The sequence below is a fragment of the Perca flavescens genome, chromosome 13 (assembly GCF_004354835.1).
Source record: "Perca flavescens isolate YP-PL-M2 chromosome 13, PFLA_1.0, whole genome shotgun sequence".
NCBI lineage: Eukaryota > Metazoa > Chordata > Actinopteri > Perciformes > Percidae > Perca > Perca flavescens.
The window spans coordinates 34,128,366-34,154,933 of record NC_041343.1 but is presented as its reverse complement, the minus strand read 5'-3'; the positions used below and the strand labels follow the sequence as shown (position 1 = coordinate 34,154,933).

Below are 26,568 nucleotides of genomic sequence, written 5' to 3'. Positions count from 1 at the left end.
TGTGTATGCATGTGTCTCTGTATGTGTGTGTGGATGTGTGTGTGTATATATATGTGTGTGTGTGTGTGTGTGTGTGTGTGTTTGTCTGTGTTTCTGTATGTGTGTATATATGTGTGTGTGTGTGTGTGTGTATGTGTCTGTGTTTCTGTATGTGTGTATGTATATGTGTGTGTGTGTGTGTGTATGTGTCTGTGTTTCTGTATGTGTGTATGTATATGTGTGTGTGTGACATCGGGAATCCCTAATTGTGACTTTGTCCATTGACAGAAGCTCTGACTTCTACTCTATCTCCACTTCTATGTCAACTGGCTTCAGTTCTCGGACAAACACGATGTCGTTATCGCTGTAGTCCGTCTCGCCGAAGCAGTCGTCCGGCTCCTCTTTGCACACGGCCTCCCGGGACTCCGAGACTTCGATCGGCAACTCGATCGCTCTCTTCAGATAGTCTCCCTTCCTGCCGTTCTTCCCCGCTATGGCGATCACCTGCGACGCGACGGCCCAGGCGAACTCCACCCGGCGGTGGTTCTGGGAGCTCAGGTCGAAGTTGTACTCCAGGATCTCGTACAGAGCGGGAACGTATCGGTTGCAGTTGCGTTCCACGTACCGGTGCACCTCGTAGAGGACCCCCCTCGTCAGGAGCCGCAGGTCCAGCTTCGCGCCGGCTTCCGGTTTGGATCCCACGTCCAGGATCAGTCCTATTTCTTCGCAGAAGTCGTAGCTGTCAATCGTTTCATCCTCCTCCATCGTCTCCTCGGTCTTCACATCTACGAGAAAGTCCTCCATTTCCGGTTTTACGTCTTCTTCTTCTTCTCCGGAGTCCAGGTCCCGAGATCCATTGGCGGTTTTCGGTTTTCGACTGAGCTGCGAGTAGCCGTTTATCGGGACGACCGTGTTCAACCACCGAGTGATCTTCGGGGACGGGGACTGGCCTTTCATCACGCTCTTCTGCAAGGAGTACCATCTCTTGATCACGCCCGACGCGACCGATGCTTCGCTTTGCAGATTGAGATCAAAGTTGTGCTCCAGGACATCGTTAACCATCTCGCGGACCGGCGCGCACAGCTCTCGCACGAAGCCGAATGTCTCGAGCACAGCGCCGGTCGTCAAGGCCGTCAAATCGAGCTTCTGGTTCGCCGGACGTTCTGCTAGTGACCAAAGGTTAAGGCCGAACTTTTTACAGTACGGGTGAAGCTCCATATCTGCTTCCTGGCTTTCAGCCGAAGCCGGCAAATCCACGCTCACCGGCTGCTCCGTCTCCACTCCCTGTCCCGTTTTGAAATCGCTCGTCACGTCAACCATGTTGTAAACTTCCGGGAACTGAAAGGGGCTGCTGAGAAACTCCGGTTTCCATCTGTCGGGGTGGTTCTGAAGGATCTTTTCTTTCGTTATCATGTAGTATATGAAATTGCGATGGTACAGGTTACCCTGGGGGACCAGGTTGAAGTTCATGTCCAGAATCTCAAACAAGAAACTGCGGAAACTCTTGGACATCGTAGTCGCGAATCTGTAGATCTCGAACAACACGTGATTGGTGAGAAGGAACGGATCCACGTTCTGTTTGTTGCCCGAGCCGACGTTGAAGTCCAACGCTATCTCCCTGCAGCGGGCGAACAGGTCGTTCACTTTGCTCGATTTCAGGATTTGTTTTGCACGAGTGGTGCGTCTCGTCCACAGCTTCTGCTTCGGTGTTTTTGCATCGCTGTCCACGTTGTCGTCTTCGGAAAACAGCGCCGAGACTGCTTTTAGTGTCGGGTTCTTCGGATGAGTGCTGGGCAAACAATTAGTCCGAGGCGGCACCGGGGAGACGACCACTTCCTCCTCTTCCTCCTTTACATCCACGGAGAACTCGGTTTCCGAAAAACTACTTTCGAACGTCATCGTTTCTGGTTTGGCGTCCGAACCGGACTGCATTTCTGTCTCAAAGTCAACCGGACACATGTAAGACAGGTCGCCATCCTGACAAAAGTCTTTCACGTAATCGTCCATGAGCTTCGGCGTACCTCTTCTTTTACTGGTCATCGTTAGTCCTTCCTGTTCTTCGTAATCTGCGGTTGGGTCTATTTTCCGTTTACGCTTGTATTCCCGTTTCTGGGTCTGGACTTCGAACGGCTCCTTTCGGAAAGCGTCTTTGTCCTCGGGCGTTAGGCACGCGTACTTCCTCTCCATCAGCTTGCTTAGCTGCATACGGAACAACGTTTTGTCCAACTCGTGGCCAAAGTTTTGCTTCACCAAGTCGTAAACGATCCCGGTGTGCGTCCCACAAAGCACTCGGGAGAAGTTGAGCAGCTCCAACATCACGCCGTTGTTCACCAGACTCGGGTCGAGTTTCTCTCTGGGCTCGTTGCCCGGTCGAACAACCGGAGTCACACCGAGGTTTCTACAGTAAGAGAAGGTATTCTCCGTTGTTTTTAATCCACCTCTTTTTACAACATACATGTCTCCGTTACTTTCGGTCTTCTGATGTTCTGCAGACTGGCTGTTATTGCTGCCAATACTGAGGACCGAAAAGTCCACCATTTTGTTCCTTTTCGGGTAGTACTTTCTGGACTGTCTGTCTGTCGCCCCGAGAATCGCGCTCAGGTCTGGCAGCGGAAACGTTTCTTTCCATCTCTGCGGTTTCACTTTGATTTGCTCCTTCAGCAGCTTTATTTTATTGTGCGCGCGTCTCGAGTAGTCGTAGTACTGCTGGTCGATGTCCACATCCACGCCGAGGTCGAAGTTGAAGTCCAGCATTTCAAACAGGAAGTACGTCTCGGACTTGGTCACCGTTTTGGCGAATTCACAAAGCTCCAGCATCACGCCGTTCGTCAGCAGACTCAGATCTAACTTTTCCGTCCTTTCCAACGTCGCGTTGAAATCCAAACCGATATCTACCGAGTCTGGGAACGGGACGGAGTTCTTCTGATACCTCACGCCGTGCTGGATGCGGCGCTGCCAGATGTAGTCGTCCATCTCGTCCATGTTGTTGTTGTTGTTGTTGTTGTTGACCGAACCGCAGGAAGTGGATCCAACCAGACTCCCAGTCTCTGCAGAAGACACCCGGATACTTCTTCTGTCCTTCAGAGCATCTCAGTCTGTGAAGACAGAACAGGAAGTTTAAGTTAATTAGCGACGAGTTTATAATCCTCAAACCTTTAAAAAAGGTCCCATGCATCCTGATGAAGTTCCCTTGGCCTTTGGAATTAAAATAGCCCCCCCCCCATCATCACATACCCTTGATGTGGGGGTATGGTGAAGGGTATGTGATGATATGGGGGTATGGTGAAGGGTATGTGATGATGTGGGGGGTATGGTGAAGGGTATGTGATGATGTGGGGGTATGGTGAAGGGTATGTGATGATGTGTGGGTATGGTTAAGGGTATGTGATGATGTGGGGGTATGGTGAAGGGTATGTGATGATGGGGGGGTATGGTGAAGGGTATGTGATGATGTGGGGGTATGGTTAAGGGTATGTGATGATGTGGGGGTATGGTGAAGGGTATGTGATGATGGGGGGTATGGTGAAGGGTATGTGATGATGTGGGGGTATGGTGAAGGGTATGTGATGATGTGGGGGTATGGTGAAGGGTATGTGATGATGTGGGGGTATATGGTGAAGGATATGTGATGATGTGGTGGGGCTATTTTAATTCCAAAGGCCAAGGGAACTTTATCAGAATGCATAGTATCCTGGATCCATGTAATAACTGGCCTTTAAAAATAAAGTCTCTCTGCCTCTATGGGAATTTAACATAGGGGTGTACTTATTTATCCCCCCTGTATTTTAAGGAAGAACATTTATTTATTTATGATACATTATTCATTCAAAAAGAAAATTGGTGTCCTTAAAAGGTTGGATGTTTCCTCATTTTTTCAATTAAGGCATTTAGATCAATTTCCAAAAGACGATTTTTTTATATTCATCTTTTTAGTTAACTTTAGCATGGGGTCATAAACTCGTGAGCAGCGCTGTATTCTATATAACGATTAATCTGTGGATTATATTCTGGATGTTGTTTGGTCTATAAAACAAGCCTAAGAGACAATGTTTAGGCAACACATTTAAAAATCAATAAAAATTAAAATTCCTAAAAGTGATACAGTTAAAAAAAAAAAAAAAAAATCTATATTTGCTGCTTTTCTTTGACTTATGTAAAAGTAAACAAAACTTCTTTGGGGTTTTAGGAAACTATTTCCTGGTATTTTACAGATATATATACACTGTAGATTTTTAAAAACATATATGTTATATGTTTGATAAGAAGAGCTGGATTATCACAACGTGAGATCATATGCAGTAATTAGCTTCTTTCACTTAATAATCTGCAATGTGTGACTTTGGGCCCCGTCTCGTCAAGTGACGCAAGATCAGCAGCGTTTGAGGGGCCTCTAATTGGTACGGGGCCCTGGGGGGGCCGCACCCAAGCACCCACGCCATCTCCGCTGCTGATGTTACGCTTAGAGGGGTAAGTTAAAACTGGGAAGAACGTATCATACGTCATTCCATTAAAAACAACCGCGCACATGTTTTAAAGTGGCAGAACAATAAAGCAAAGTACACAATTATACACTTGTGGTAACATATGGTCTCCATTATTCTCTAATATTATCCCTTGGGGATCAATAAAGTATCCATCCATCCATCCATCCATCCATCCATCTATCCAAATGGCAAGTAGAAGAATTAATAACCATGTTAAACGTATCACATATTTCCCCTCATATAAAGAGAGAGAGAGAGAGATACTTGTTTTCATAGGGTTAGCTCATATACTGTGATAATATGAAGGAATTTTATTTTTGGATTGACAGAAATGTCCGTAAACTTAGCGGAAAAGGTACTGGTACATTATCTGTTTTCTTACAGATTTATTTTTTTACAGTGTATATGAAGCTCAAAATATACAGAATATTTACCACAAAGGCATAACAAGTTTGTCACACACACACACACACACACACACACACACACACACACACACACACACACACACACACACACCTGTCAGTTGTAAGTGAAATACAAAGCTCCGTTAAAATGTTATAACACATTTAGATTTGATTCTGTCACACTAAGTGTATTTTTTTTATTTAAATTCAGGAATTCACTTTTAGGTTTTGATTACCAGTATATCATATTTATAATTGTATCAAACAAAAGCTAGCAGAAGGGGAAATGTATTTCTATATAAAAAGAATCAGTAAAAAATAATAATAATAATCTATGTTCCCGCCTGGTTTTGAACCGGAGTCCAGCTTGGACCACTCATACAGGAATAGTAGCCCCTTAATGTTTTGATGAATTACACCCTTAAATAAATAAACAAATAAAATGTGCATTTACCAGTTTGTTTCCCGAAAGACTTTCAGTGGTAATAAACATCTGTTTAAGCCATGTGAATAAAAAAAATCCTTGATATGAAGATAACTAAAGCCAGCAGATGAGCATCAGTTCAAACAGGTAAGAAAGAGGCTTTTTAAAACTCATGAATTAAGAGTTTTTAACTAAGTTAGTTCACTGTGTAAAGAATTGAAATTATGTTGTAGTTAGTACATTTCAAACTAAAAGCGGGAAACATCTAAATAACCGATTAGGTTAATTTTCAGTCAAACAAACAAAAAATGTCCCCGCCTGGTTTCGAACTCGTGACCGTAGCCCCCTTAACTTTCCCAATCACTCTCTACGGTAGTTCTTATCACTATGGGTGTCATATATTTACGGCCACAAGCGGGATTTTGGGGGCGCAGTTTAACCCATTCATGGAGAGCCCGTTTTCACGTTTAAGTGTAGTTCAAACTGTAGATTTTTCTTTTCTATGCTTTATGCAACAAGACTGCTAATCAGAAATGGACATATTGTATTTTACTGCACTACATTTATGTAGAAATCACTTTTAAGAATAAGATTTAAAAAAAATATGATGACTTTATAAAAACACAAGATTGAACCATGCTTAAAAAAGACAAAGTGGCGTTTACCCCGAAGGGACCTTGAACGCACCAACATGGCAGCTACATGCAAAAACACAACTCCTATCTCAAAAGTCCCAAACACTCAGTTAAATGTGATCCTCGGGTTGCGGGATTGTGCGTGACACCGTGTGACAGATAGTGATAGTGATGTCTGCAAACAGAGAACATCCTGACCCATTGGTGCTGACCGTTAGCCTCTCAAAGGGCAGCTAACGTTAGGTTTTAGCACTGCGGGCTAACTTACAGAAGCATTTAGCACACACAGAGGCGGCGTAAGAACACTTACCGAATACCGGAGCTCTGCCCGGTCGCTCCGGTGGTTTAATGTGTCGGTTCAGTCTGTACTCATTAAGTGTTATAGGACACAAAGACTGGCGAGTTGCTGCAGCACTGCTGCACGCTGCCTGGCCAAAGAGCAGCAACACATGGAGTCTCTCCACCCCCCCTTTAGGATACGTTTACGAACGGATTGGAAATTTCGCTTTCACACGCTGAGTGTCATTTTCTTTCAGACAATCAATAACAAACAGTCAATCTGCTAAAGATCGCATCAGGAAAATACACTGAATAAATATTCAATTTAGTTGCTTTACTAGGTCATAAGATATGAACATGAATCGCTGTGAAAAATGAAAAGTTGTTTCCGCCCGGTCTCGAACCGTCCGCGACACAGATAAAGTGCACGGAGTTTTTGTCGATATACGGTGTTTTTTCAACTGTTCTGTCGTCTTACAAGTTGTCAACTTATCAAACGTAAGTATTAAATTAACGTGTCTCCGTTGTATATATGGGCAAACTGTTGTTATACACTGTTAGTTGTTTTAGGATTGATTGACAGGTTCAAACTGTTGTTTACTTAGCTAAGGTAACGTTAACGTTAGCTAACAATAACGTCAGTACATTCATGTTTTTCATGTAACGTTATGTACATGTCAGCGTTTACAGTAACGTGTACTTGTAATGATGTTACGTTGCACATCTCTCTTACAGACATTGCTATTGTGCTTTCTTTGACTCTTTCATAGTGTTTATTTATTTACAAACCATTAAACACAGAGGTACTGTTAATATGTTGCTGCTACATACGTGTTTCAGAATATTTTCAATGGCTAAATACTACAATATGTCTAAAATGGGGATAAATTGATAATAGGTTAAACACAGACACTTTGTTCTATCTATCTGTCTATCTAGTTATCTCTATGTCTGTCTAGCTGTTACCTAGTAATTAAAAAGGCTGATTTATGTTAACATGAATAACTGTTTATAGTATGACTGTCTTTTTAATTATTACTATATAATATGGATACTATTTAGCTACAGTCGTGTTTCAGGCAATTCTTGTGTATATTTTCAATAAAATAATACAGTTTATGTCTAAGATGGGGTTCATTTGCTATGGCAAACAGCATATAGAATTATTGTTAATAGATTAATATGTGAATAATACATTTTGATCTATCTATCTATCTATCTATCTATCTATCTATCTATCTATCTATCTATCTGTGCTGTTACTTAGTCATTACAAATGCTGATTGATGTTAAAATAAATAACTGTTTATGTAACAGTATGACTATATTTTGATTATTACTATATAATATACACTGTGTTTTGCTGTGCACAGGAGATAATGAAGAAGACAACCAACTTCTTTCCCGGAAAGACTATGGTGTCTTTCAGGAAGGGTCCATCAGGTCATCTGCGGCAGGATCCCTCTGACGAGGCCATGCGGATCAAAAAGAACCCTTCTCTTCAGGACAAGTCTCCCCCTCAGAGACATGACCTTGTGAAGACCAATGCTCTCACTGTGGTCTTTGAGCGGGAGGGGATGTGTCTGACCGACTGGAGGTGATGGGGGAGTATGTGCTGCAGTTTGGCAAGTACAAGGGTAAATTGTTTAGGTGGCTCCTGGAAAATGATGTTGGCTACACCATCTACCTGATGAAAAAGGTAGAGGAGGAGGAGAGAGATGGGACCTTCAACCCTCAGGGACACAACAAGGACAGCCTGCTGTCATTTCTGGACTATGCCAGGAGCTTCCAGGAAATTAGGGACCTCAGGGAGTATCTAGCTTCCAGGCTGCCTGCGCCACCAGTGGCATCAGAGGGTGACAATACTGTCGGCTTTGGAGCCAGGGCAAAGGACACCTGGAGGCAGATCTGGGAGAGCAGGGCAGACGGATATGCTGCCTTCATCGTAGGGAGTAAAGTGCATCAAAAACAGCAAGATGTACAACCTGCAGCAGTACATCCTCAAGCAGCAGAGGGCTGAGTCTGGGGAGTCCTGTCCACCACCTGCAGGGGTCTCCACTACATCAGCTGCCCCTACACCGCCTACATCTAGCATTCTAGGTCAGTACACAAAAATATGCAAATACAGATGTTTAGTATTTTATGACCTGACACACAATAATTGTTATTGTTTAATCTTCTAGCGATGGAGGAAGACGAGGAGTTGGAGAGGGGATGCTGAATCTGTCTCCTGTAAATTTGCCACTGAACTAAGTAGGTGGAGATAGTTTAATTAACAGAGTGTTTTTTAAACTCTTACTGTTTACGATAGTACTGTAGTCTAATCTAGTAGTCACCTGTGCTTTCAGGACCAGCAGCAGTCTCCAGAGCCCCGGCTGTGTCTCCACCAACAGGTTTTTCTCCATCGGTGTAGAGGGAGGATTCTGTTCTCAGCAGAATCCTCCTGCTATTACTGTTCTCCTTCAACTAGTTTGTTATTTTGGCCGTGTTCAGGCCTGGTCTGATGCTTGTGTTCTCTTACTCTCCCACTAACCTAAGGAATTAACAGGTCAGCGAAGATGGTAAGTGTTTTCTTTTTTTTTTTTGCATGCTTTTTTCTCAGGCTGTCATTCAAGGATTTGGCATTTTCTTTTTTGCATGCCACATCTTTGAATGACAGGCAGTGTGCTTACTATATATTCATATTGTTTCTGTGCTTTACCTGTTTTCTTAAAAGCATTGTGTTTTGTCATTGCAAATAAATAGCAATTCAGAATTTAAGGTTTTTTTTAGTTTTCAGTCTGTACTCACAGTTTGTTAGAGAGACAACAGGTAAAGACACATTCTGAAGCATGAACAGACTTGACTGTGGGAGGAAAATGACACTGAATTGTTTTTACAGCACACAGGACGGAGCCAACAGCGATGGTTTCCAGACCTGCTGAGCCTGATGACTCCTCTGGGATTGTTGCTTCTGTGAAAGGTTATTATTTGTTTTGTCTTACTTTAAACCATCATGAATGCCCTGAATGTTTTTGTGACCAAAATCTTCTTACAGCCAGGCTGAAGGCCCCGCTGCCAGCCCCTTCTACCTCCTCAGCTCAGATGATATGTGGACTTCAGCATGTGGAGCCAGGCTGTCGTCATGTTGTGTTAAATTGTGACAAGCACAGGGTACAGCCCAACATCCCAGCTGCTGTAGCTATGGAGACCGAGGATCACTGCCCTGCTGCTTTGGTGGCCACAGACTCTCAGGTAATCCAGATTACAGTTTTTCTCAATCTCTTTGGCACATTTACTGAACCAAATTTACAATTGTCAAAACTCTAAGTACAACTCTCACACCACATGGCACATTCAGCATTCCAATAATCTATGTGACCTATAAAAGGTGATTACTCAATCAAAATAATGAAATCCTGTTTTAAATGTAAATAATTCCATCAATGAATAACTAAGTGGCATCAAAACAATCATTATTAATTATTGCTTGGACCAACACAGTCAAAATGCAAAGACATCCTGTCTAATGACAGTGTAATCTGAAAGTGTGATAGTTGCCCACTATGGAATATTGTCCGAAGTCTAACATTTTATATTGAGGCAGCTGAATACTATTGATGTCAACAAAAACATTTTTAACAGAACATGTATCTTGTCATTGTGTGTACATACCAGCCATAGGAAATATACATAAAGAAAGCTTGTACAGAAAAAAAGATATACAAAAGCAAAACTATTAGGAACTGCTGTACAGTGCAGGTAAAAAGAAAAGAGGCTGCACTCTCCACCCAGCCTGTCATGCTCAGGCCATGGTTGATTAAAGTGTAATTGTTGCCCTTATCTCATTTGATCTTTCACTGGGCCGTCGCCTTTCCCCACACTCTAATGCCCTTTCCTCACCCCCTCAGCACCCCACACTCTAATGCCCTTTCCTCACCCCCTCAGCACCCCACACTCTAATGCCCTTTCCTCACCCCTACAGCACCCCACCCAGCACCCCACACTCTAATGCCCTTTCCTCACCCCCTCAGCACCCCACACTCTAATGCCCTTTCCTCACCCCCTCAGCACCCCACACTCTAATGCCCTTTCCTCATCCCCTCAGCACCCCACACTCTAATGCCCTTTCCTCACCCCCTCAGCACCCCACACTCTAATGCCCTTTCCTCACCCCCTCAGCACCCCACACTCTAATGCCCTTTCCTCACCCCCTAAGCACCCCACACTCTAATGCCCTTTCCTCACCCCCTCAGCACCCCACACTCTAATGCCCTTTCCTCACCCCCTCAGCACCCCACACTCTAATGCCCTTTCCTCACCCCCTCAGCACCCCACACTCTAATGCCCTTTCCTCACCCCCCCTAAGCACCCCACACTCTAATGCCCTTTCCTTTCCTCACCCCCTCAGCACCCCACACTCTAATGCCCTTTCCTCACCCCCTAAGCACCCCACACTCTAATGCCCTTTCCTCACCCCCTAAGCACCCCACACTCTAATGCCCTTTCTTCTTACATAGGGAGGCTGTTGCCCCAGTCTGTCTCCTGCATGCTCCATATTCTGCTCAGTCTGACACTTGCAGTGTTAATGTGTTTAAAATTGTGAGGAAATTGAATTGTTCCTCATTTAGCTTACAACTTTTTAAAAATGTCACATATCTATTATGTATCTTATGTGTGACAGGTTATTGTGATTGTTGGTTGCTCTATTTAGCATGTAGGGATTTACACAGTGAACATGTGTATAATTGCATTTGAGAGTAATATGACCCAATAGCAAATGAATGCAAACTATTTTGATCTGTAGACTTAAACTGACTAAATCACTATATGTGATGCTGTATTGCAGGAGACCAGTGAAGATCCAGTTGGAGTGGTGCTGATCACACAGCTGGAGTGGTCTTTCAGCAGGGCTCCGGTCCCAGCGGTCCCAGCACACAGCTGCTACCAGAGGCAGTCTTTCATGGATACAGGTCATTCAAATGACCTACCTACCATCCTCCTACAGACCAGGTAATGGTCAAGCTTAATAGGCTTAATAGGCTTAATAAGGTTGCATTAGTTATCAGTTACCCTATGCAAAATGTCAAGACTATGGGGGAATATAATATATAATAAATGTAGCAAATTGAACTGTTTTTTTAACTGAATTTATTTCAAATAACTCTTCACACAATCCACAAAAATTTTTTGATGCATGTTTTGTCCGAGTTTGGTAAGAAACTATATAATAAATATATGCTCCTGCCATTCTCAACCCTCCACCTGTTGCTCCGCACTAGGAGGAGTCTCTGAGCCGGTCTACAGTGGAGCGGATTGGGTCAGACATCCTGGTTAAACAACAACAACAACAACAACAACAACAACAACAACAAGAACATCATCATCATCAAGCAGCAGCAGCAGCAGAAAAAGATGACCAGGAACTGTTTAGCCTACAGTCAGCTGAAGTTGTAGATGGAGTCAGAGGAGAGGGCGAACAGGAAGTCAGCAGTGCAGCTTCCAACAGGTCGCCTGTGGAGGTTCAGGTCATCAACCCCTAAAGCCCTCAGATACTGTACATGACAGCTTCCCCGGGGTACCAGGGATATACATCTACTGCCCCTCCAGAGTGTTCTCCCCCTACAAGGCACAGGGCATGGGGAAGGAGATGACCTGGGGGGAGTTCAAACTGTCGGACTTCTATGAGGCTGAGAGACACAAAGATTCAAAGAGAAGACAGACAAATGGACTGCTGACCCACCAGACGACAAATATATCCTCTCACACGCACACACACGCACACACTCACGCACACAAGACACACCACTGGGCATTGTCAGGACTGTTTCTTCTGTTTTCATAGCCAAGCAATTATGATCTTTAGTTTAATTTAACTGTATTCACCTTCACTGGATGTCTGGTCTGATTCATCATCATCATCATCATCATCATCATCATCCTCACATAGTCTCTCAGCACCTTTACATGCACTCTCGTGTGCCCTCCACGTGTGTAAATGTGTAATATTTTAATAATAAATTATTCCGTAAATGTATACCCATATTTAGTTGTTAATTTGTTTTATATATAACATTTGAATTATATAAATAAGCAATGTGTCAATGTCAGTTTTTATTTTGTGTTTAAGAATGATGTTGTTCTTTATGAAATATCTTGGGAGCATTACTATGACTTATTGATATTTGATATTTGATTGAGGAAGTAAAAGTGATAGAAAATGAAATAAAATTATACGTATAAAAATATACATTGCTTTGGAATTTTGTATCATTATATGGTAGTATACTATTCAATTCAACTTTTACCACTAGCAGCATGTAAAAGTATTATTGTCATGACCTTAAAATCACAAGGTCTTATCATATTGTTGCCACATAATTTTTCAGAAACATATTGAATTAAATTTAACATTAAATGGTTAAAAACTTTATATATAATTGTTTTGTGTAATACAGACATGCTGTAGCATAATATTCTGAACTAAATACAGGACAATGTTTTTGGGTAAGGGGGGATTCGAACCCTGTTCTTTTGGAGAGGCTTCCGGTCAGGAAAAAATCTTTTTTTTCTTTTTTTCTTTTTTACGAGAAAGTCTTCTACACTTATACGCGACTGGCCCCGTCGTGTTAGGCGAACGTGATAACCACTACACTACGGAAACCTCATAGAAACACCGGCGACGGGGATGTCCTTATATATCTGATATAGCGAATGTTAACAACTGTCTAAATAAGGATAGTAGACGATTAAATTTAATTCTGCATCATATAAAAGTAGTAACAAACACCGATGTTTCCGTCCAGTTTGGAATCGGATCCACTTTGGACCTATTTCACATGAAAAGTAGAGATTGGCTCCCTTAACTTTTCCCATTCATTCTCTATGGTAGTTCTTATCACTACGGATGTCATATATTTTCGGCCGCAAGAGGGATTTTGGGGGCGCTGTTTGCCATTTAAAAGTATTAAGTACATATATACCGGTCTCTTACAGTAATACATCCGTACAACGCACGCTGCACAAAACATACAGAATATTTACCAAAAACAGCCATGAAAAGTCATTTTAGGGTTCAATAATTCAGTCAATTGTAAGCAGTGAAATATAAAGGTCTGTTCAGATCTTATAACACATTTAGATGTGTGATTCTGCCTTTCTTTTTATTTTAAAGATCTTCTAAAAGTTGAAAATTATCAGAAATTCACTTTTCACTGTTTGTGCAAAGTCAGATTTAAACCTGCAGTCTTAGATCACTAAATCTTCAAGGCCATACACACACAAACCTGTTATGTTCCGTAATATTAGCTGCTAATCACACACACACACACACACACGAGAGAGAGAGAGAGAGGGAGAGAGACACCACCTTAATTGTCCTCGTGCAGGTGCCGTTTCCTCGCGCACAATCGATCCTCCCATCAGCGGAGCGAGACAGCAGAGAGAGAGAGAGAATAATGATTTGACATTTTAAAGTTCTTCATATAACTGAAGGTAAGTTCAGATTCTGAGCCAGACTCCACTGAAAAAATGAACCATTGAATAAGTACTGGAGACTTTTAGGAATCAAATGTTTCACGGGACATTGTTTAATAACTTATTTATATATTTTTACGTTTTTGGTTAATTCTGATTTGATAGTTGAACAAGTAACAGCTGTTTCACGTTAAGTCCACATTTCTTTGAATCGGCATCAGTGCGCGCTCCTGCTATTAATGCTTAAACCTCACGTTAGATAACATCAGAGAAAACGTCTAAAAGTGTTAATATCTTTAAAATCCACGTAGCGTGGTGAATTTTATGTTAGCCGAATGAAAGAGTGGAACCTTTGTCTTTGTACAATATCCTAAATCTTATTTTCTTCCGGTGGTAATTGTTAATGGTGTGCATGAAAACACTAAAATGAGAGACTTATGGAGGGAGTCTGGCATAGAGCTGCGAACTCAACTCTGTAGAAAGATTTGACTCATATTGTTTATATATGTTTATAGCGTCTAATGCTTTAGTTTATAATAACAATTAATAACGGTTTGATTATATTAGGCTATATATGAACCTGAACCTGTTTAAGAATAAATAAACAAACAGATTAATTTTTCCTCAATAATACATGATAACTATTTCTGCTTTCCTCTCTCAGATCTATCTATCTATCTATCTATCTATCTATCTATCTATCTATCTATCTATCCATCCGTTCAGATGAATAATGACAACCCTCCTCCGTACTCGCCCCCAGGCTACCCTGCAGGTTTGTCAGAGTTTAAGAAGTATTATTGGGAAGTTTTATCATCAAAACAACTCTTCAATTCACTCAGATCTATAAGGATGATAATAGAGTGTTAAAATATGATAATATCAACAACTTTATTCTGGAAATACTACGACTTGGGTTTTTACGTTCCACCAAAGATCCAATAGCAACTAAAGATTTTGTGCATTTCAAGCAGCACCAACTGTATGAACCTCACTTCCTGCGTTACGGCGCCATGTTACCGTTACCCGGTGGATCTGATCATGTGACCTTTTTGGTTTTCTCTCCACAGGGTTCGGCTCTCAGCCGGCAGCCTTCCCCAGATCGCCACACCAGGTACCCAACATGCACTGCTGCTGCTTCCTGTCTGGACAGGAAACATGAACGTTTTAAACACTTTTTAAAGATATAAAAGGATTACATTTTTCATAATGTTGATTCGTGATATTTTCACGCTGCACAAAGGCAGTGATAGTCAACTGTAAGTGCATGTATACATATATAAGTACATGTATATAAGTAAATGTATAGATACGTCTATATACTGTATGTATACAAGTACATGTATACATATATATACTGCACTGTTTTTAATTATGGTATGTAACAACGAAGTCCCGCCCCTTCCTGTGTCCACTAGACTTTATTTTAGTAAAAATGTGTCCGGTAGTGAACGCGAAGAGATCCTGTTTGAATTGCGTCAAAAACTTAATCTGTGTAAGGGACATGTTTCTATTTGTTATTGAAGGTTACCATGGAAGAGAAACAGCCCCCACAGGAGTCTCCCCAGCAGACATTCACTCTGACCTACACAGATGGAGGAGACCACAACCACCTCATAGGACCACGGGGGCAACTGGTGCAACCGTGGCAACTGTGTCAGCAGGGGCAACTGGGACCACCAGGGCAACCGTGTCAGCAGGGGCAACTGGGACCACCAGGGCAACTGGGGCAACAGGGGCAATCAGGGCAACCGGGTCAACCGTGGCAACCGGGTCAACCGGGTCAACCGGGTCAACCGTGGCAACCGGGTCCACCGTGTCAGCAGGGGCAACTGGGTCAGCAGGGGCAACCAGGGCAACCAGGTCAACCGGGGCAGCAGGGGCAGCAGGGGCAACCAGGGCAACAAGGTCAACCGGGTCAACTGGGGCAGCACGGGCAACCGGGTCAACCGGGTCAACCGTGGCAACCGGGTCAACCGTGGCAACCAGGTCAACCGTGTCAGCAGGGGCAACTGGGGCAACCGTGGCAACTGGGACAACCAGGACAACAGGGGCAACTATGGCAACAGGGGCAACCCGGGCAACCGGGGCCCTGCCTGAATCATCCCTGGCAACAGGGGATCCAGACGGTGCCCCCCGGAGAGAAGCCAAAGCTCCCAGGTAGGTCACAGAGTCCCAACCTAGATATCAAGATGTAGAGACCACCTCCGGCTTGGCAGGGAGGAGAATTTTGACATGAACACGTAACATTTAAGGAGACGTAACACTATGAATGGCCACTGTCCGGTGCTGACGTTCACGCTAAGCGTGTTGTCTCACTTCCGGTGCTCCACTGTCACGGACGCTAGTTTGCTGCTCCAGCAAAAACTTACTCAAATCTGCTTTATTGTTTAATTTAGGTAATTCAGGTTGCTCAAATAAAACCCTTAAGACTCTCCATCTGATCCAGAATGCTGCAGCACGTGTTCTCACAAGAACTAAGAAAAGAGATCATATTTCTCCTGTTTTAGCTTCTCTGCATTGGCTTCCTGTTGAATCCAGGATTGAATTTAAAATCCTCCTCCTGACCTACAAAGCTCTAAATGGTCAATCACCATCATACATAGAAGAGCTCTTAGTACCTTATTGTCCCACTAGAGCACTGCGCTCCCAGAATGCAGAGTAACGGTAGGTTTCCACACAGTGAAACACCTTGCAAATGTTGGCCAGCGAAATTTTGCCTTGGGGGGGGTGGTCGCAAAAACAACACGCAAGACCGCAACTGAACAGAGGCTGTTAGGCAGCTAGCAGAGAGGGTTGAAGCTAGGTAGCATAGGTAGCTAGCAGGTAGTTTGCTAGTAAAGCTATCATTGCTATCGTAGCTAGGGCGGCAAAAATGCACAGCAGCAAACCATTGGTAAAATGTTAGCTCATAAATGCTCTGGTAATTTGGCTATGTAGCTTAGCTGCCTTGCTATGCTTACAATGAAATCCAATGTCTGAATATGCTAGCAATTAGCCTGTCGGCTAGCTGAAAAGTTTAGTGTTGAGTGTTTAAACTAACATATACAGTGATCTATTTAGTGGTGTATGTGCCCTAACTAAGTTCGTGTGTCATATAAATAACAATTCGTGTTGATAAAAGTACCGATGTTCGTGTAGAAACATTTTAATCACATGAAAATTGTCATGGTAAAGCTCTGATAATCTCTGCCATCTTGGTCAGACTTTGTTTGTAACTCCCGCCTCCAAACACAAACACACGGACCTGATTGGTTCTCGAGTGGTCCTCATTTGAATAAAGTTAAACTTTCGTCAACTTTATTTTGCTCCCCTTGGCGATTCACTCTCATTCAATCTCAATCAGGGTGAATTTCATCTCCATTCAACCTCAATGAGAGCACAGCAAAATTCTGCTGTGTGGAAACCTACCGTTACATGAGCTACTTGTGGTTCCTAGAGTCTCTAAAAGTAGAATGGGAGCCAGAGCCTTCAGCTATCAGGCTCCTCTCCTGTGGGACCAGCTCCCAGTCTGTATTAGGGAGGCAGACACTGTCACCACATTTAAGAGTAAACTTAAAACTCTCCTCTTTGATAAAGCTTATAGTTAGGAGATGCAGCGTTCACCTAGCCCGGCTGGGGAGGGTGTATAGATACAGACACAGCACCCCTTCTCTTCTCTGTTTCTTGAGGCAGTTAGGAAATAAGAACGAGCTAATTAATGTTAACATAATCATGTTGGCTCGGGGATGTCGATTTTAAAGTCATGTTAAAACTGTTTCCCATCCTTCTCTAATTTACATTTCCACATAATTTAAATCTGTGATTTTGTCACCTGCGACCGACACCTGACGATCATGTGACTTTTTTCTCCGCAGTGTTCAGCTCTCAGCCGGCAGCAGTCCCGACATACCAGGTAACCAGCATGCACTGCTGCAGCTTCCTGTCTGGACCTGAAACATGAAACTATTAAACAGTTTTTCTTTTTTTTTAATTCAAGATATTAAAAGGATTACATTTTTCATAATGTTGATTCAACAAGGAAACATTTATATGTACTCTCTGTCTGTCTGTGTGTCTGTCTGTCCAGAAGAATGGCGGCAATGGCACCTTCTTTGACGGCGGTAGTGGCTATGGTGGCAGCGGTGGTTGCAGCGGTGGCGGAGGTAGCGGTGGCGGCAGCGGTGGTGGTGGTGGCGGCAGCGGCAGCGGTGGTGGTGGCGGTGGCTGCGGCGGTGGTGGCAGGGGTGGTGGCGGTGGTGGCGGTGGTGGTGGCGGTGGCGGTGGCAGGGGTGGTGGCGGTGGTGGCGGTGGTGGCGGCGGTGGCGGAGGCGGTGGCGGCGGCGGGTGGCGGTGGTGGCGGCGGTGGTGGCGGTGGTGGCGGTGGTGGCGGTGGCGGTGGTGGTGGCGGTGGTGGCTGTGGCAGCTGGTTTAGCGGTGGCAAAGGTGGTGGCAAAGGTGGCGGCAAAGGTGGCGGCAAAGGTGGCGGCAAAGGTGGTGACAAAAGTCGCAATGGCGGAAAAGGTGGCGATGGCAGCGATGGCGGCAATGGCGGCAATGGCGGCAATGGCGGCGATGGCGGCGATGGCGGCGATGGCGGTAACTTTACAGACATAATTTGGTTAAAACTGACATTTGGATATTGGAAACAAAATTCTTGCTGCACATGTAACGTCTCTCTCTCTGTCTCTCTCTCTCAGTTGACCTGGTCAAGCCGAATCATGGAGGGCGTGGCGTTGACGACGCTAAGCGCTCGTGCAATTTGGGCTGCTGCCATCTCTATTGTTTTTAAGAATTTGAATTAAAAATATTAAATACGAGTTTGTGATAATGTGTCTGAGTCCTGAGTGTAATGATATTGTGTCGGGAAATTATTGTTTATTGTCACTGAGAGAATTCTTTGATTTGAAGTTGGAATATTTTGAGAAAAAAAAGACTAAAATTTAGGAACATGTCGGAATATCTTTTTTAAATATTGGGACTATTAGGGACCTCAAGTAAAAGCCATTAATTTACATATGGAATATGGAAATGTAATACAAAATGCCTCAGTTCAAGAAATGGCCAACCAGTCATAATATACAAAAGACAGTGGTGAGTGTTATAAATTGTATCTGTAACTAGAAAATGCATTTCCTGCATAAAATGCAGACAATATATTGTAAATCAAACCAATTGTAACATGTTGTTGATGTTCTCTTCCTATCTGTGATTGTAATGAAAAAGTGCTGTGTCATGCTAGAAGGAGGACCAATTTGATCTATAATTGGTCCAGATTTTCTGAAACTAGACAAAAATACCTACGTTTTGATGTATAAATTGTGTATGACAAGTAAAAATTGTGGGTGTATGAGCAATTCATAAAGAAGGAACTAAGATAATTTTTTTGAAGCTTCACCCTCTGAGCGATGACATCATCACTCTAACCAGCCACATACACACTCTGTTTAATCGATAAAATTTCCTGAAATGATCACTAAACTTAAACAGCTTTTTAACAAAAACTGTAAAAGATATCAAACTGAAAAGATACGTTTGGATAGCTGAATATTTTGTGAACATTTTAGTGTGTTTGGCGTCTGTAAGTGAAAGTATAAGATTTTAAGGAGTTGAAGCATGCTCTCATTGACTTCAATGTTAAAAAAAAGTGTTAAAAAGCTTAATATTTTAAAAAGTATAAATAGTAGAAAAAAAGTTGAAGAAGTCCCATCATTAGCTGAAAGAGCGGAACATTTGAAAAGTTGAATGGTTTAAATAGGTGAAAGTAAGCAGAAGTTACGCAGAGCCAAAAAACGTACGGAATAAAATTAAGAATAAACTAGAAAATGCATTTCCTGCAGAAAATGCGTGGGAATGCTGAATAGCTGAATTGCTAAAGCTAAACTGGTTGAATAGCTTAAATCCGTAAGAAGTTGAAGTAGTGAAAAAAGTTGAAAAAGCGGAAATCGTTGAAAAAAAAGTATGAATTTCATTAAAAAGTTAAAAGTTTATGCTAAACTGAACTGTTTGCTTTAAAGGTTGAATAATGACAACATGTGTAGAACATTGTGAGGTCTGAGTAGATTTTCTAACTGATAATGACTCACATATGCAGAAATATGAAACAAATTAATACTGTAATACTGTTATAGATGAAAGTTGAAAAGGCTGAAAGAAGAAATATTTTTATTATTATCAGATATATACACTGCATAGAACGAAAAAGCATCAATCTAGCTGAGATGTGAAATATATTGGGTGAAAAGAATGGGTCTGAACAAGAAGAAAGAGAGGAAAGAGAGAGAAAGAGAGAAGAAAGGAGAGCAGGAGAGACGAGACGAGAAGAGAGAAGAGACGAGAAGAGAGAAGAGAGAGGAGAGAAAGAGAATAAAGAGAGAAGGAGAGAGAGAGGAAAGAGAGGAGAGGAAAAGAAAGATAGCAACTTTGACTAAAATTGACTAAAAAGGCTAAAAGTTTAAAGACTTTGTATTATTATCAGCCATATCCATTGCGTAGAACAAACAAGCATGACCCTAAAGAGCTGAGCTGATATATTGCCTGAAAAGAAACGGGCTATATACATGGATGAAATCACAAATGACCCTGGAGGGAGAGACAGAAGAAGGAAGGGAGAGATGGAGTGAAAGAGAGGAAGGGAGGGAGAGAGAGAGACAGACAGAGAAGGAGTGATGGAAGGAGAGAGAAAAGAGAAAGGAGGAAGGGAGGCATAGAGAAAGAGAGGGAGACAGGAGGGAGGGAGACAGACAGATAAGGAGACAGACAGACAGACAGACAGACAGACAGAAGTGGAACGCAAATGATATAGCCTGGTAATCATAGTTAGTCTAGTTAGTTGACTCCTACAGCAAGCCTGGAGTAATCAGTAGACTGTCTGTGAAAGGGTTGTCATGGTTACTAAGGGCCTGGGCCATGTTTATAAACATCTCTTTGATCTGATAACGATCGCACCTGCTCTTAATATGTCTCCTGTAGTACACGCCAGCACTTCAGACACTGAGAGCAAGCTCTCAAACAAAGCCTCGGACTGGCAAACTATAACTGCTATCAGTCAAATGACGTGATCCTGAGCACCACAAGGACTTTGTGAACGTATCGGTATAAAATTTATGTTGATAAACTTAGAAATGTGGGCATATCAGTGATTTAAAATAGTGGTTCGCTGTGCCTTTCACTGGGAAATATAAAGGATTGTTAACATGAGAGCGGATGGAGAAATATTTTCAACTCTCGTCATTTGGAAGCTCGCTTAGCCAAAAGTATGAGACGTATCGCATAACTGACATAACTTTTCTGAAACTAGACAAAAATACCTACGTTTTGATGTATAAATTGTGTATGACAAGTAGATATTGTGGGCTTGAGAGCAGTTTATAGACAAGGAACTAAGATAATTTTTTCGAAGCTTCACCCACTAGCTGTGACATCATCCACTCTAGCAAGCGCAATACACACTCTGTTTAATCGATAAAATTTCCTGAAATAATCACTAAACTTAAACAGCGTTTTCACAAAAACTGTAAAAGATATCAAACTGAAAAGATAAGTTTGGATAGCTGAATATTTTGTGAACATTTTAAAGTTTGTTTGGCATCTGTAGGTGAAAGTATGAAGGAGCTGAAACTTTTGGGAGCGGAAGAAGATTTTAAGGAGTTGAAGTCTGCTCTCATTGACTTCAATGTTAAAAAAAGTGTTAAAAAGTTGAATATTTTAAAAAGTATAAATAGTAGAAAAAAAGTTGAAGAAGTCACATCATTAGCTGAAAGAGCTGAACATTTGAAAAGTTTAATGGTTTAAATAGGTGAAAATATGCAGAGGTTACAGAGAGCCAAAAAACGTATGGAATAAAAAGAATAATAAACAAAATGGCCGACACGAATAACAATAGGTGGAATGCTGTAGAACAGCATTCCCCCAATAAAAAAACGAATAACAATAGGTGGAATGCTGTTGAACAGCATTCCCACTAATAAATCTAAGGGCAGAGTGTTAGATCGAATCTAGGGGTTTTAACTTTGAGGATTTATATTTATATGTCTATAAATCACATCTCCATAATCAAAAATGGGCAAGAGTATCATCCACAATTTTATTATTTGCAAGATATAGGGAAGCAGGATTTGTTCCTGTACAAAAAGCCAAAAAGCCCGACGCAGTTGTCAGTTTCATGTCCAGCGCTCACGTTGTTTAAATAGCAAATGCTCCTGTGCCCATTTGTAGCCCATGGGCGTGCTGTTCTTACATGGAGGTGTGTTCAGGTGCATTCTGGGCGTGCTGGTCTTACAGGGAGGTGTGTTCAGGTGCATTCTGGGCGTGCTGGTCTTACAGGGAGGTGTGTTCAGGTGCATTCTGGGCATGCTGGTCTTACAGGGAGGTGTGTTCAGGTGCATTCTGGTCATGCTGGTCTTACAAAGAGATGTGTTCAGGTGCATTCTGGGTGTATTAATATCTTGAGGCAGCGGGAAGTGATCGCACCATTGACCAACAAAAACCTGGTCTAAAGTCAACGCAGCATTTTATTGTTATTTTAACAGAGCATTAGTAAAATGCTGCTAGGCTTATGCACAGCGTGCGCACACTATGCTTGTTAATGAAAACCAAATAAAACATACGGACACATACCCCCTGCAGTCCTCCAGAGTACCCCTACGGGGGACACATACCCCCTGCAGTCCTCCAGATTACCCCTACGGGGACATGTACCCCCTGCAGTCCTCCAGAGTACCCCTACAGGGACACATACCCCCTGCAGTCCTCCAGATTACCCCTACGGGGACATGTACCCCCTGCAGTCCTCCAGAGTACCCCTACAGGGACACATACCCCCTGCAGTCCTCCAGATTACCCCTACGGGGACATGTACCCCCTGCAGTCCTCCAGAGTACCTCTAGAGGGACACGTACCCTTCTGCCACACAAAGAAAAAATAAAAGGTAAAGTTGTAAACACAAAGAGTGTTAGGTCACTATATCACAGAAGGCAGTAACATGGTGATGGAGCATATGGCCCACTGATGAAATTATTGAAATACATAATATAAAAATATTATATTTATATTTTTACAGTATTACGAATTGGGTGTCTGGGTTTGGTTTGGTTTTGGCAAAGTGAACCTAATTATATATTCTGTGGTATTTACAAAGACTGTCAGTAAGAGCGCGTCTCTATTCTGCGGGGGAAATTCTCCGCCTCTTAAAAGCAGGTCTGAACCAGCCGCAGTCGAGTTTCCTCGTAGACCTTTATGAAACTGGTGAAATGGCAACAGTCATTTGAGCAAGACGAAGACATAGGCGAGGCTGAAAATGTTTTTAACATAAGAATCACACTTTGTCAGTGAACTCAACATCATTTAGCGTTACAGATCAAGCAGCCGTGCAATATTAGAGCAACTGGAAGAAATCAAAAATGAAACTGAATCTCCCACCCAGCGTTCACATCCCATTCAGCAGTTGTTAAACTCACTACATTACACATATATCAGGATCATTTCAAACAGTCATAGCATCAGCAGTGGGAATATCTCAGTCTGCACTCAGCCGTATCATAGCACAAGTACCGCTTCACTACAGCGCAATTTACGGTATAGTGGGCGGAGAAAGACGCTGATTGGCTGATGGGTGTCAGGGTTGATAAATACTACGCAAAATGTGGAAGCATAGCGTGCGCTATTACCGAACTCGCATAAACAGACGCAGCGCAAACTGCGCTAGTGTTAGTAAATCTAGCCCTCAGACTTTTGTGCTGCTTCATAAAGTGAAGTGATTGTCCTGATACTGAATTAACCCTTGTGTTGTCTTCCCGTCAACCGTGAACTATTATTTCACATTTAAAAAAAGTCTTTTTTTGTCACTTTTATCAACGCATTTTAATTCATGATCAATAAACTGCATTTATATTACATTATATTTACTTTTTGAGTTGAAAAAAGCAGACATTATGAATTCTTTTGACTAATTAAGATCAGACGATGTTAGGGGGACAACCACAGACTGATACATGTCAAAGTTTGTCAGGATGCTGTTTTGAAACCATTAAAAAAAGTTTTTCAAATGCTATAAAACTAAATGAAACACAAGTAATCAATACATTTTACGATTTTTGCGAACAATGTATCTAGTTTCCATACCAAACCCATAATTCTAATATAATTCTTTTTGAAAATGGCTAAAATTTTACAATTTGACAACAGGAGGGCTAATCTAATGCTAGCTTGTGTCCGTTAAAGTATTTTTTATTTAAGTAATTAGTAATATATTAGATATAAGTTTGATATTTGTCATGTGTGTTATTGAAGCAGCTCTGCAGCTGAACTGCAGTTCCTCAGTCACCACTCTCCCCCCATCTTAAAACATCGAAAGTTCACAGCAGAAATAAACATGTTTCACAGTATGAGGAGAAGGTTTCAGGGAAAACAAAAGTGAAAGTCCGTTTCCATAAAAAACTAGTTGGTTCAGTGATGTCATGTGACAGCATTGCCTGAATGTGTTCCTCATATCAATCATAACATGTTTAATTGTATAGAAACAAATTCCACAAATATTTTCGCACTCTTCTCAGACCCCGGCTGCTGCCACTCAGCAGTTAGGTGAAGGCATCAAAACACAAAACACTTGATTAAAGTATAAGAAGAAGCCGACACAGAGTGTAGTTTGGTCACCAGTTGACATTACGCATGGTTGTAGATTGCAAACCGTCTTGCTAAATCCAAGAGTTTAGAAGTTAAGTTCTTTGGCTAAATGGAGAGAGGTAGCATTGTACAAGTTGGACACCTGTGCAGAATACAGGGTTGTGGCAGAGACATTTGGTGTCAGCGAGACAACCATTCACTGCTGTGTATACGCGGTGTGCAGGGGGCCGTACCATTCAAGCTGTTGAACCAATTCATCTATTTACCTGACGTGTCCGAAACACAACCTACAGCACACCACAACTCACACACACACACACAAACACACAGCAGTTAGGTGACTTTTCTAAAAAAAAGCTGCAAAGTCACATTCAGTTCTCCACCTGCTTTGTCTGACAGAAGGGCGTAACTTTGGGTTTAACACTGAGAACTCCAATTACGTAGAGAGGTCCCGGAACATGTCACGTGCTTGACTGAAATTCTGTTTCCTTATACTTCTGGCTCTGTGCCAGCTTCTTCTTACAGACATGTAAGGAAAGTATCGGTAGATGGTTTCCTCATACTTTTGGCTCTGTGCCTCAAGTGTTATTATGTGTTTTGGGAAATGAGGAAAAATTAAATCTTTTTATAGTACAAAATCGCTGTCAATCAAAAAGAGATACAGTCCTTCGACAGACCCTCCAATCACCACGCAGAGCCCACTGCTCCATTGACCCCCAGAGACGCTGAGCGTCCGTGGGCGGGACATAATCGCAGCATTTATCCAATGACCATCTAGTTTCAAAGCGCTGTCAAAGCAGTCCCATTGAAGTCAACAGACACTAGGCTTCAACAGGGAAATGCACTGAGATGCTACAGGAATGTATGAGAAGAAAATCAAGTCAGCCAATTCTGAACCAATTTGTCTTCGAAATTAACATATTCTAACGCAGTTTAGTCAATAAAATTTTAACATAATAGTACATATTTGACCATTACATTTTAGACATTTTAGGGGAAGCTGAGCTTCCCTTGCAGTCTTAAAGAAATCGCTACTGGATCAATCCATATAAAAAGGTGCTCATACTCGGAGACCCTTTCAGTATTTGTAAATAACATACATTTTGTCTTATCTGCATATATATATATTTTTTTTTTTTGAATGCAGCCTCCAGTCTTTTAGTAGCTAGTTGTATAGAATTAGCTACACAATAGACAATGGTGTCATAAGCATGAACGTTGTTTTTGGCGCAAAAAAGAAATATAATTTATGTATAAGCTAAAAAAGGACCCAGAATTGTTTGTATGGACTAAACCAGTGGTTCTCAATCTTTTTTCAATAATTTTCCCCCCTTTGGAGAGTATTATAAAGCCATGTACTGCCTAACCAGCGCAAATAATTTTGGGTAGAAAAAAAAATTCTATATAAAAGAGGAAGAATAGTGAAAAGTGACAAAAAATTCAAATAAGCGACAAACTTTGAAAAAAAGTGACAAAAACTTTGAAGAAAAAAATATCTAACTCGCTTTTTGTCCCAATTAGTTGACGCTTTAAAAAGGTTTTTTGGCACTTTTCTCAAAGCTTTTTAATTCATGATCAATAAACCTAATTTAAATGGCATTATACCTACTTTTTGAGTTGAAAAAAGCTGAAATCATAAATTATTTTGACTAATTAAGATTAGAGGATGTTAAGTAGACAACCACAGACTGATACATGTCAAAGTTTTGGTCAGGATGCTGTTTTGAAACCATTAAAAAAACAAATTTTTCAAATGCTATAAAATTGAATAAAACACAAGTAATCAATACATTTTACCTGCGAACAATGTTCCAGTTCTAGTTTCCATACAACATACATGCATGCATCTATGTTATTTTGGGGCAATTTGGTTGAAAGAAACCCATATTTCTGATATAAAAAACTTTGAAAACGGGTCAAATTTTCCCCGAGAACAACAGAAGGGCTAAACTAATGCTAGCTTGTGTCCGCTAAAGTATTTTTTATTTCAATAATTAGTAATATATTAGATAGAAGTTTGATGTTTGTCATTTGTCATGACAGCGTCACCTGATGTGTTCCTCATATCAATCATATCAAGTTTAATTGCATAGAAAATAAATTCCACAATTAATCTCCAACTCTTTTTTTTTACACTGAGAACTCCAACTATGTAGAGAGGTCCCGGAACATGTCACCTGCTTGACTGGAATTCTGTTTCCTTAAACTTCTGGCTCTGTGCCAGCTTCTTTTTACAGATATGTAAGGAAAGCATCGGTAGATGGTTTCCTCATACTTTTGGCTCTGTGCCTCATGTGTTGTGT

At 41.8% G+C, this 26,568-nt stretch overlaps 1 protein-coding gene and 1 pseudogene across 2 annotated transcripts in view; both read right to left on the bottom strand.

Annotated features, from left to right (window-relative positions):
* Positions 1-202: 202 nt before the first annotated feature.
* LOC114566763 (uncharacterized) overlaps positions 203-26,568 on the bottom strand; it is a 94,001-nt gene continuing 67,635 nt past the window's right edge. The window contains exons 1-2 of one of the 2 annotated variants that reach the window (XM_028595484.1): positions 6,240-6,409; positions 203-3,074 (exon numbers count right to left, since the gene is read on the bottom strand). In XM_028595484.1, coding sequence (XP_028451285.1) covers positions 280-2,961 — 2,682 coding nt within the window. In that variant the 5' untranslated portion in view covers positions 2,962-3,074; positions 6,240-6,409 and the 3' untranslated portion in view covers positions 203-279. Of the gene's footprint in view, positions 3,075-6,239; positions 6,410-26,568 lie in introns of those variants that run through there. The other variant, XM_028595486.1, reaches the window with a different exon arrangement.
* The window catches only part of LOC114566296 (basic proline-rich protein-like), a 173,326-nt pseudogene continuing 164,281 nt past the window's right edge, over positions 17,524-26,568 (bottom strand).